The sequence below is a fragment of the Platalea leucorodia genome, assembly GCF_965183815.1.
Source record: "Platalea leucorodia genome assembly, chromosome: 1".
NCBI lineage: Eukaryota > Metazoa > Chordata > Aves > Pelecaniformes > Threskiornithidae > Platalea > Platalea leucorodia.
In genome coordinates this window covers 153510919-153523088 of record NC_138823.1, presented here as the reverse complement: position 1 = coordinate 153523088, position 12170 = coordinate 153510919, and the positions used below count along the sequence as shown (strand labels likewise).

The following is a 12170-nucleotide window of genomic DNA, read 5'->3' as shown; positions in this document are numbered from 1 at the left end:
TTGTCGCTCTCAGTTTTTTTAATTAAGAGTAGAGCTCTTAAATTTCCTTATTATATTTTATCTAAACATTTAAAAGTTCCGTGTAAAGATTCTGCAAAACTTGATGCAAATAACTCTGTTATTTCGGATTTTAAATATGTTGTGTCTTCGCCGTCATTGCAGGGAAGTACGAAATACTGAATTCAGGGTGACGTGGTGATTCTTTTTCTGATATTATTTGCAGCTTCTGTCTCCTCCACTGGAGTGTTTTGTGTTCATGTTCTGAAACATTTTCATGATTTCTAACAGTTCATCTTCTAGATTAATGTAAACAATGCTATATAGTAGAAATATGAGGGCGTATGACGCTGAGAAGGACTGCAGATGCTGTGGAGAACTGAATTAGACTTCAAAATGATTTTGACAAATTGGAGAAATGCACTGAGTTAAATAGGGTGCAGTTGAATGGAGGGTCAGGGAAGCATCTGTTCTTAAGACATCTAAAAGTCATTCCTTCATTCTTGTTAACACCGGTAAGGTCTTATCGGAAATGTTATTTCTTGAGCATCATGCTTCAAAAGTGATGTGCACAAATTGGTTTAGTACTGCTGATCTTGCCTAGGGGGAAAGGGAATGGTTTATTTTTTAATGCATAAAATTGATCTTTAAAAAATTCCAGTTCATAGCATATTATAAAATCATGTTTGAAAAGACACTAGTCTCTCTGAAAGTATTAAGCTCCTCTTGATTAAGTGCTTATACCCAGCTTTAATACACATACACACTTTTATGTATACACGCTGCTAGAAAGCCAGCTTGGATGCACAGAGTTTCTCACTTGGTGTTGAAGGAATTCTGCCCTTTTTATATTTAGTGATGTTCTGCTCTAGCCATAATTCTGAACTCGGACTCCAGAGAGCACAGACTGTCCTTTGGAGTCTGTTTCTTATTCCTACTCAATTTCAGATGTATTGCATATGTTACTACATAGAAAGGGTGAAATAGTTTAGACTATTTCTGTGTTTAGAATTTTTTTTTTTTTCCCAAAAAGGGTATGGAAGATGTTCACTCTTCTCTTAGTGAAAGTCTTCTAGAACAAATGTACCAAGACAGTGTTTGTAAACATGATGGAGCAAATCCAGCAATGATGAACCAAAGACCTTGCTCCTTAAATCCAATAGATTTTTTGCTCACTCAAGTTAAGAAGAGTTTTGTGCCCTATGTCTGTTTAACATTCGCTAATTTATTTTGCAGAAATCACATGGCAAAAATGACACAGCTCAGTCTACAGTATATGTGCTCCAAGATGAAAGAACTGATGTCAGAACCAGATTTAGATATACTAAAATGTATCTGTAGAGGGAGCAGGGTGGGCCTACTTTACCATTTTTTGTGGATTTTCCCAGCTCCTTAATAAGCTAGTGAGATGAGCCATAATCACTTTGGGAAAGTGATGATATGCAATAATTGGTGTGGTGATCATATTTGCAAAACAATTTTTGCAACTGTTTTTTCTCAGGAATTCTTGCTTTCATCACATTCATCCAAAGGAAAGAACGATGTCAATACTGTTTGCATACTTTAATATGATGAAAGCACAGCTTGCCTGGACATACCTGCTGAGCTGGCAGTATTGAAGAAGGCGGTTTTCTGAAAGTCTTGCAATGTCCAGACTTCAATGAAATAAAAAGTGAAGAGAGAATCCTTTTTCTTGGCATTTTGCAATTAAACCCTAGTTCCTTGTTCAAGAATTGGACAGATTTAAACTTTAGTTATTATTAATCAGATATAATATTGATAAGCTATGATAATATTATTTATGTATGGTGTAGACGTGGCACTTAGGGACATGGTTTAGTGGTGGACTTGGCAGTGTTAGGTTTACAGTTGGACTCGATGTTCTTAAGGGTCTTTTCCAACCTAAATGATCTTGTGATTCTCTGAATACCATGTATGACCGGTATTCAGTCACCTTAGCCCCTACGTAATGGATACGTGGACTGACACCCAGCTGGAGAGCAGCGCTGCACAACTCAGCATCGCAGTGATGTTCACTTTCCCGTGGAGCATCAGATATTGGCCAAACCTGGCAGCCTCAGCTACTTTGTGCTTAATTCAGCCACTTAGATTACTTAGACGTGCTTGGACACAAGCTGTCCCCTTAGAATATTCCCGTAGCTGCCACCAGCCTAGTATACAGTCTCAGCAAAGATTTTTAGTATTAGAACAGAAAATAAATGACATCTGACTGTCAGCAAATTCAGCAGCTTGCAGATTAGAAGTAAAAGCATCAGAAGGGCAGACCCTATCTTGATAAATCATGCCTTTTACAAGCGTGTTCCTCAGAAATGGGGTTTTACTGTTTTTTCTTAAACACAAAAAGAAATGTTTACCTTTTGAGAAAGTATTTCCCTAGTGTTCTATGCTTTTCTCTCTCTTTTGGTTCTCCAAAGGTGTCACCGTAAAATAACAACAGCAACAAAAAAGATCCTGTTCAACTGATTTCTTTGCTGTGTTGATTCAGGATTGTATGTGCCCACTTTATGGACAAAAATATAACTTAGACTCTTGTTAATCTTGCAGAACTACAGTTAAGTGGAACGAGCTCCATTATATTCCCTTTTGTGCCTCGCCCACAGCAGCGTTCATTCCGCTCCGTTCCGGTGGCGTGGTCAGTCCTGCACGGTGGTGCGCGGTCAGGACTTGGTGCTCTGGGATTTCCCACCGTGCCACGGAGCAGCGGCAAGTGTCTCGGCAGGGGAATCTGTACAAGGGGCGATAATGCCAACGCGAAAAAGAATTACGCTCAACATCTTAATGATAAAAACATTTGCTATCTGGCTGTTAAAAAAACAGCAGCAAAAAGAACAAAAAAACAAGCTATTTTTTTTTTCCTGGTTTCAAGTCCAGTAATTGTTTTGCATTTGCAAAATCAAAGTGAGTTCTTTTGAGACAGATAGGCAACCCAGTCTGCTTTTTTCTTCATTAAAATTGAGTTTGAATTGGATTTTAAGGAAGTTAGTAGTACGAATACTATTCTTTTATTTTTTATACTCATTTTCATAATCGGCCCTAAGAATGGTGGGGGGGAGAATTCACTTGACAGCACGGTTCTGCAGAGTGCCATTTCTCTGTGTTCCGGTTCAGACCAGAATTTTCATGTGCATTTTGTATTTTGGTTGCTGTCTAGAAGAGAGGACGGCTCAGCCCCTGGTGTCCTGGGTTTAGAGAGGCAGGGACAGTTGCCTCCAATCTGCTGCAGAGGAGCTGTTTCTTTGTCAGAAAGCTTTCTTAGGCTTCAAAAGTCAAAGTCTACTTAACTGGAGCATGAAACTTTCAAAACTTCATGAAGTGACCGCTAATACTCCTTTTTCATGCCAGCATTATTCTCATACAGCTTCGCCAGTTCTCATGTTATAGGCTAAGCCTCCGAAGCAATTATAGTAACAATAAAAATGTACATAAACACCATCAGAGTATTATCTTGTCTTCAGAGAGGCAGTGAGGAGATCATTTCTATCAGCAGCTCTTACATAACTGTGAACTCAAAAGAGACCACAAACTTCCCAGAAGGTAAAAAGTGGTTTTTTGCTGTTGTGGTTTTACTGAACTGAAGAGTAGCCTGTAGAAAGAATTTTCATTGACTCACCAGGAGATAGAGTATAATCCATACAGGTTTTCAAGTGAATTATCTTGTATAGTAAATATTGATATAAGCATGGAGTGAGTGGTAGTTATGAATGAACTCCGAGCCAAAACTGTGTATCTGAGTTTTTCCCCTGTTTGCGTTACATCTACACAGAGTACAGTAATGTAGTTAATTCTGTAAGCTGCACTATTACAAACCTTGCAAAGCTTTGTTTAATGTCTCAGCCACTCCAGACAAAATCACACAGTGAATATTTGATGGATGCTGTTAGATTAGTGTAACAAAAACATTTAGTTTGGGATTTGGATATATCTAAGTTTCCCTCCCCCCCTTTCAAAAAAGTGAAATATGCTGTTCAAATCTATGTTTTCAACTTTCAGCCTTGCCCTCTGTGATCAGCATTGTGTGTTGATTCTTCAACTTCCCTTTATAAGCACAGAAAGACTTCAAGGTACATTTCCAAAGTTGTGCAGACAGCAGCAAAAATGGGAAGAATAACAACAGTAGTTACTTAATATTCATATACGGCCAGTATTTAACACCTCAGTTTTCAGAAGACATGGCCATCAGCTATTTGGATCTTTACTCAGGGTTGATATGTTTTTTTAATTACCGAGGAGCCTAAGATTTAAGGAGAAACACTGGAGCTCCTTGTGCCGTGTTCTGTTAATTAGTGATATTAGTATGATTAGCCTGTATCGGCAAACAGCTGCTGGCTGCGTGGCCGTAACGCAGACACAGCGCTTAGGGGTGACTGTCAGGCAGATCCGTGCGGCTGGCGGCGGTATGTGCCGGTTCAAGAAAGTAAAGGTAATTGTTACTTTTGGAATCCTGCTCTTTTCAGTCCTGCAACCTGGACAGCTTAGAGGCACAGGCTGCTCGTCTGCACTCTGTTCGTGTCACGCGCAGGCAGCACTTGTCTGCCATTAAGAGAGAGAGCATCACTATTTTCCTCAAAATGAGAGATTTCAAGGTTGTTGGGTTTTTTTCTTTATCTCCCTTTTTTGACAGAATTAATGTCTTGCCAAACGTGCCTGAAAAAAAGGTTTGCAAATGATTTGCAGATCCCCAAATTTCTTTCTGCATGCCTATTCAGTTTTGCTCCAGTTGCTGCTTGAAATCAGAGCATACCATGAAGCGGAGAAACAGTCATGAACACAGACCACGTAAGGACCTCATCAACTGTTTAAATAAATTGACTGGTAGACAGATCAGTGAGAGAGACTTTTCAAATGAGTGGTTTCATTATCATAGAATCGTTAAGGTTGGAAAAGACCCTTAAGATCATCGAGTCCTACCGTTAAGAGGTGGAGAGGATTCCTTTTCTTATAAAAGAAGGGAAACAAGCAAGCATCTATTTTTTCCTGGTACGTGTGGAAGTATAAAACATTCAGCATCGTTTTTCCCTGCATGCATTACCTAGTTACCTACTTTGAAATTGATGTAACAGGTTTGGTTTTTTCTTTTCTTGTTAGATTAGTTTTCTGACGACCTTCTGGAGTTCATTTAACTATCAGCTTTAGTGTCTTCTCCAAACACAGTGATTTCACTGTTCACTCCCTTCTCCAAGTCATTGATAAAGCTGCTCATCAGCCTGAGCTGTTCCCAGCCCTGATCCCTGGAGGAACCTACAGCTGACTCTTCTCTGCCCTGCATACTGGTCTTTGTTTCCAATCCTTTAGCCAGATTTCAATCCAGAAAATGAAAACTTGGTCCAGTCCTATGAAAACTTAGTTTCTTTAACGCCTTTGATATGAAGCCTTGGTAAAGGCTTTTTGAAAATGCAAATATGTCACGTCCATTTCATTGCCTGAGAACTCGGAGAGCTTACTGGCACCTTTGTGCAACTCCAGCATCCCAGTGAGGCGGGATCTCCCCATGGATGTCTGCCTTCCCCGTGGACCCATGTCCGTCATGCTTAGTGATTTTACTCCTTATTGTAGATGCCACCATTTTATCCAGAAGGAGGTCAGATGCCTGGCCTGTAGTTGCCAAGATCCCCTCTAGATACATAGGCAACCGCCAGTCCTCTGGCACCATGGCCATTCGTAACAGTATGTTGAACCGTTTGGTCAGCAGTTATGCAATTTCATGGTTGAGTTCCTTCAGGGCTTTTGGGAGAATACCATCCAACCTGGGTGACGTTAACTTCTCACCTACCCATTTGGTCTAATACTCCTGTGTATTTTCCTCTGGTTGATCCCACTCATCTCCTTATTTGCTCCAAAGAATGGGGTCAGGTGTGGAAATCTCCCCAATGTCTTCAGCAGTAAAGACTGAGGCAAAGAAATCATTGAGCTTCCCTATGGCAGACTTGTCCCTCAGTAACCTTTCTCTCTTGCCATCAAGGGGTCCAGCTGATCCGCTGTGTACCTTCCTATGTCTGATGTCCTTAGTGAACATTTTACCTTCAGTCTGAGCACCCTCAGAAGGGTGCTGCTTATATTCTTCCTTCTTTCTCGCAATTTCCTGGGCCATACCGGTGGGTTTTTTTAATTGTGACACATTTTACCTGAGCTTCTAATACAGGACTTGTTAATAGTCTCCTTTTAGGCCTCTGGTGCTCTTTTTGGTGCGTGATTTTCAGTGTACTTAGGTAAACTTCTAATAGTAAACATCCCAAGAAGTATTTTAAAAAGTTAGTTGTTGGGAAAATATGTACATGGTTTTCTATTCTGTAGTGTCTTGTGTCTTCTGTTCTGCCCTTCTACCTGTCCCCGTTTATTTTGACTTATTTTTTTCTCCTTTATCTATTTTCTGTCCTTGGTATCAACTTACAAGCTCCATCTTGGCCCGGGTTCCTCCCCATATCCCATAACCTGCCATCCAACTATGTTTTGCAAAGCTGTGTTGGGTTTCTTCCCACCATTCTGAAAGCATTTTTTCTCTTCTGCTTGCCTTTTAACATTTCAGAACAAGAATGCAGTATTTTTTAGAAACACTGTACTAATTTTACATTTACTAGTGCGTGATTGTGCATGTAAGTCAAACCTGACCCTTTTACCGGCTATTTACCTACGTTTTTGTGTCTTGAAAAGTCCGTCCCTAAAGCAGGATCCCAACTTGGGTGGTAACAAAGAAAACCATATTTAATATTGGTAGTAGTATTGTAAAAGTATCTCTGTGGAAAAAGGAAGCTGAAGTATTTTGGACATTTTAGCCACCATACACAGATAACAAAGGGAAGAGAAAGCCTGGGGAATAATTCTGTGTGACAGAAAGAGCTGCAGTACCCTGGATGCAGTGTAATATATAGCACGTTTGTATACTGACTTCTTTAAAATCCATAATGCTTGCATGCCAGTATTTGGATAATTTACTTTCTGACGGAAAAAGGGAGTCTGATTATTGTTTCTTTAAAAAAAAAAAAAGTTTGTTTATGCTTTGAATATTTTGGCAATGTTCTTGTGCATAAACTTTTTTCATATTTCTGTGCATAACTTCAGATAGGATGGATGGTAGTGTTTAAGTAAAAAGGACCGCATTAGTTGTCCTTTTATCATCTAGATAAGCAGCAGCTGGGCTAGTTAGTACAGACAGTGCTTTAGCAAACAGCTGGTTCTTATCTGAATGACAAAGGACCAGGGTAGAGACCTTTTTTATTAAAAAAAAAAATTCTTCTTTCTATTTTTATTTCAAGAGAGAATGGAAAGGAAAGGAGCTATAGGCAATCTGTAGCATGTGAGGATTTATTGCATTTTTACAAATATGTTCATTTATTATAGATCAGTGCTAGGACCCAGAGAGGGAACTCTCTCTTTTCAGCCTGCAGAAGAGAAGGCTCAGGGGGATCTTACCAGGGAATAGAGATGACCGATCCAGACTCTCCTCAGGGCTTCCCAGTGCCAGGGCAAGCAGCATCGGGCACAAACTGAAATACAATAAATTTCTTTAAACATAAGAAAAAAATTTTCCTCTGGGAGAGTGGTCAACCACTGGCACAGGCTGTCTGGAGAGGTTGTGGAGTCTCTGTCCTTGGAGGTATTCAAAACCCAACTGGACAAGGCACTGGGCAACCTGCTCTTGCTGACCTTGCTTTGAGCAAGAGGTTGGACTAGATAATCTCCAGTGGTTCCATCCAACCTCAACCGGTCCGTGACTCTGAACTGTCAGACCAAGAAGTAGTCCTGCTAGGGGCAGCTATTGATACGAAGTATAGGGGCCAGTTGCTGCCTAGCTTGCTTTCCTTGCCAGGCCTTTAATGAAGGTCAGGAATTCGTACATCTTTGTTTATATTATCTACTCTTTATCAGTTAATCAAATTAAATTATACTGGATAGCATTGATATTGGGTAAGGGAAGGAACTGGAATGTGTAATTCAAGCTCTATTAGAAATGCATCAGGAAGAGCAAGTCTTTATTTGAACTGCAATCTTGCTTTGAACTGTCGGTCTCTTTGTCTTGCCCACAGCACAGTTTCCAAATTTAATGTATTTTTTCTTACACAAACTTTCTGTTAACAATGTAAGGAAAAGACTTTATTTTTGTGAAAGCCAGTTGTGCAATTCCTGTCTAATTTTTGCTATTTTATAAAAGACGTTGTATCTTTTGTAAAATACTTGTGTAGTTGGCTGTCAATGCCTTTGTTTAAATCCATCTTTTGAGATGCTAATTAGAAATGGAAAAAGTTTTCCCCATGAAAATGATAAAATCCGTGATCCATTTTACAAAACACGGCCATCTAAACACAGCGCTCCTGCTATTTCTTTTATTTACCCTGTACTTTACTGCATTACCAGGAGTGAATTTCTATGTATTTCTCTGATTCAGAGCTTTCTTCTTGTCAGTATCTTTCTGAAAATCTCTTGAGACCTTCCTACAAATGAGTTTGAAAGTTGATGGGTTGTCACACGAAGAAGGACTGTGCAATCTGGCTCGCTAAAAGCTGGACACTTGTTACATAAAGTCATCAATACAGCACTGGGAGAATAAATCCCAAAGCACTTTGATATTTTCACACCTTATTTAAAGGCAGTGAAATAAAGGTTAGTTTATCATTTAATGCCTTTATCATGCAAGTTTAAGCTCTCAAGCAGTCTAATGTTGCTGTGCTTTTTTTTTCTTACAGTGTTTCAGAATTTAACATTTCTATTCTTTTTGAATTTGCCTTAGATTCCCGTATAACAGAGGCTACAAATATTGTTTAATTTACTTTTCAGTAAAGCTGTCAGTTGTAATCTGCAATTTAAAAAAACTAATAAAACAAATCCTCATTTCACAATTTAAACCTTATTGAGTCTAATTCACTTGCACTGCAAGTTTATTATTCTCCTGCAGCTTGACGTGCCTCCAATTGTAATTGTGTTGACCCTCCGATGCAGTAAATCTCCCCAGTGCTTATCAAACTGGGAGAGATAAGTCTACAATTTGGAACTTCATTAAATATCTCATTTATATTAAACAGATGATGGCTTTGAACAGAAATAATAATTTTTACAGACTCTGCGACCTCCAGATTGCGGTCTCCTCGACTTTGTAATGCGGCGTTTTGCAAACCTCCGCCCCTCCGTGTACCGGGCGTTACGCCAGCGCCCGAATGTCAGAAGTCGTTAGTCCATGGGGCTGACTTCAAAGCCCCTGCTGTGGAGACTGCAGCTCAGTGCTTTGTAGCCCTTGAAGCAGATTTTTAAAAATCTTTCATAGCATGCATTTCTTAGTCATCTGGGGATTGCGGGTGGAGTGATTAATAATGGGCAGCTGTTTAAAGAAAAAACAAGCAACAAACGTTGCTTGTTATTGTAGTTCCTGAAATTATGAACTACTCCTCTCATGCTCATTTAGAGACTGGTCCTGTGGAATAAGCATTCCGGGTTCCCAGTGGCTTCAAAGAGTTTGCAGCATACTCGGTATCTTGCAGTATCTGGTCCCCGCTGTATTTCAATACATATAAAATATATGGCGTGGGATTCGTGTAAGGACATTGTTCTTGAGGTTTAACTATACACTTCAATATGAAGAGGTGTGTTGGTGCGAACAGCTAATGCTTTGATGTGTGAGTTCACACGATTACCCTGCAAAAGGCATCTATTTTTAAATTTTTGGGTTTGTTGTTTGTTTTTTTTAAATGGAGCTGGATTCAGTTCACGCTGTTCAGGTGAATTGGTTTAATGGTCTCTGCGAAGCTCCTTTGGTAGGATTACCGAGTACCAGCAGGGTGCTAGAGCTCAGGTGACCTAAGAGCTTTAGGGGTGGAAAGCTGGATGGTGCGAGGGCTGGGTGACGGCGTGGGGAGTCTCTTGTCTCTGCAGGTAGCGACTGGGTGTCCGAACTGACCGCTGAGTGCGCGGGTGCTCGTTCTCCTCGCTCCCAGGGGCTGCGCTGGCAGCAGAGCTGCCTGTGGCTAAAACCAGCTAGACGATATCAGATTGTTTTCTTTCTTTGCCTCACAGGGGCTCCACTGAGCAAAATTTGACTTTTTCCTCTCTTTTTGAAAAGTCTGAGAGGCATACATAGGAAAACAAGGGATCACCAGCTTCTGCAAACGAAGGCTGAGCTGGGAGGTCGCTCAGGGAAGCCTTCTGACAGAGAGCAGCTGGGGTGGGGAGGCAGCCGTACATGCAGTCTTCTCCCCTGTGCATATGGCCAAGCAGCCCGTCTCCATCACTTCTTCCACCACCTACTTCATCTGTCTTGTAATGCCGCCGGGAGGTCTGCCTGGAGTCGTGGTGGGCAGGGACCCGGCAGCTCCAGGGGTTGAGGGCTGGGGTGGGGGGACACCTCAGGTCTTGCTAGTTCTGGTTTTTGTGGCTCTGCCTGGATGCTGCAGCAGTCGCAGGGATCAGGGAAGCTTCCAGACTGAACAAAGCACACGAGGTCTCTGCACCCTGCAGCCAGGAAAGGCAGAGCAAAGAACTCATCATGAGTAGGAGAAGAAAAAAAAGTTACTGTGAAGTCTAGCTTCTTTTTTTTTCTTTCCCTCCTAAGTACAAAACGTTTGAGTGTTTGCGTATTGGTTACTAATATGTGTGGTGGGGTTTTCTGGGGGTTTCCATGATGATTACATCTGAAAGCAAATGGCACCACTTCAAAAAGCGCCAGCAGCCCAATTCCAAATGGAGTTCCTGCTCCGTGTTCCTGACGGGGGCCTTGTTCTGACAGGCTGTCAGTGTGGGAAAAATGGCCCAGCTGTCTGCCTGATAGTATTGAAAAAAGCCAAAACTGTCTGTCTAAGAAATTATCCAACAAAGAGACACCAAAATGCAATGGATTTTTTCACCAATTTTCTGCTGAAGGATTTGAAATTTGACAGGGCACCATGGGAGGTGCAGTGTAAAGTGGCTTAGAAAGTTGGTTATTAAGCAGAGCTGTCATTGCAAATTATATTTGTCCAGGGTGAGTTGTTCTAGCCCACTTGGTGCCCAGACAGGTCTAGGCCTTAGGCAAGTTGTTACAGTTCCCCCATGCTGCTAAATGGACCCTGGGCCCTAATTTTCCTCTCTCTGTGCAGTTGGAGTCACCTGGGAGCCCCTCGGGGCCAGAGCTGCCCATAGAGACTCTGCTGGACGACCGGGAACGGAGGATTTCTCACTCCCTCTACAGCGGGATCGAGGGTCTCAGCGAGTCGCCGACGAGGAGCACGGCACTGAGTAGGATAATGGGTGAGTCAAATCAGCTCTGCTAATCGGGGCGTGTTTTTATTCCTCTCTGTGATTCATCGAAGGGTGATTAATGTATTATGTAGGAATCAGGGAACATGGAGGTTGCACTGACCAACTTAAAATGTGCCTTAAAATTTTTCCATGCAAGCCTTCCAGATAGTTAATGTGAGAAAGAAAGTCAAATGGAATTATAAAGTTATTCGTATCCCGTATAAATAATTTCATATCCCGTGGCACGTAATAGAACAAATAACAGGAGCATTTAACATGCTTTTTCAGTGTCTGATCTGGGACAATAAATTATTGGTTGGTCTAGTCTCCATGTTGAGTCTTCATTCACATGAAAGTCAGTGACTCATGGGAATTTATAATTAATTTCAGCATTTCTTCTCCTCTGTTTCAGTCATACTAAAGTACAAAAATAAATAGGGCAAACTTGCATCCATTTATGCTTATTAGGGCATGTCGTTAATTTGTTTGAATTTTCGCTTTGCAGGACACCAATTTTAAAACCTCATAACTAATTTTAAGCATCCCTTGTGTAGATTCTGTGCCATAGCATCTGCATGGCCCCAGTGGATAATGAGGTTATTAGCGGTTGCTCTGCAGCAACTCAGCTTCCGATGTACAGAGCTAGGTAATAAAGGCTTGCCTTGCCACAGGAGCGGTTGGATTTACTGACTAGGATGGGATTAGTTTGAAAGGATTTTCAAATTTAAACACAAAAAGCAGCTTGATGAAAATAGCACCTGACAGAAGACGTGACCATTGCTTGCTTGAGTTGCAAGTTTTAAAAGGAAGACGTGGCCATTAAATCTGGGACTTTTTTTAGTGTGCTTGAGACACAGAGAATATATTAGAAGATGCTGCTATAAACTTGATATGAAGCAGGGCTGAACTTAGTTTTTAATTGCTTCAGATTGATTTTCAGCCTTAGAAAATGA

At 41.0% G+C, this 12170-nt stretch overlaps 1 protein-coding gene across 8 annotated transcripts in view; it reads left to right on the top strand.

The window, feature by feature from the left end:
- PARD3 (par-3 family cell polarity regulator) overlaps window positions 1-12170 on the top strand; it is a gene marked incomplete at its 5' end in the record, with an annotated part of 469207 nt that overhangs the window by 286980 nt on the left and 170057 nt on the right. For 6 of the 8 annotated variants that reach the window (XM_082311551.1, XM_082311553.1, XM_082311552.1 and 3 more), the window contains one exon: window positions 11076-11226. In XM_082311551.1, the coding sequence (XP_082167677.1) occupies window positions 11076-11226 (151 nt within the window). Of the gene's footprint in view, window positions 1-11075; window positions 11236-12170 lie in introns of all 8 variants that reach the window. The other 2 variants (XM_082311550.1, XM_082311548.1) reach the window with 1 other exon arrangement.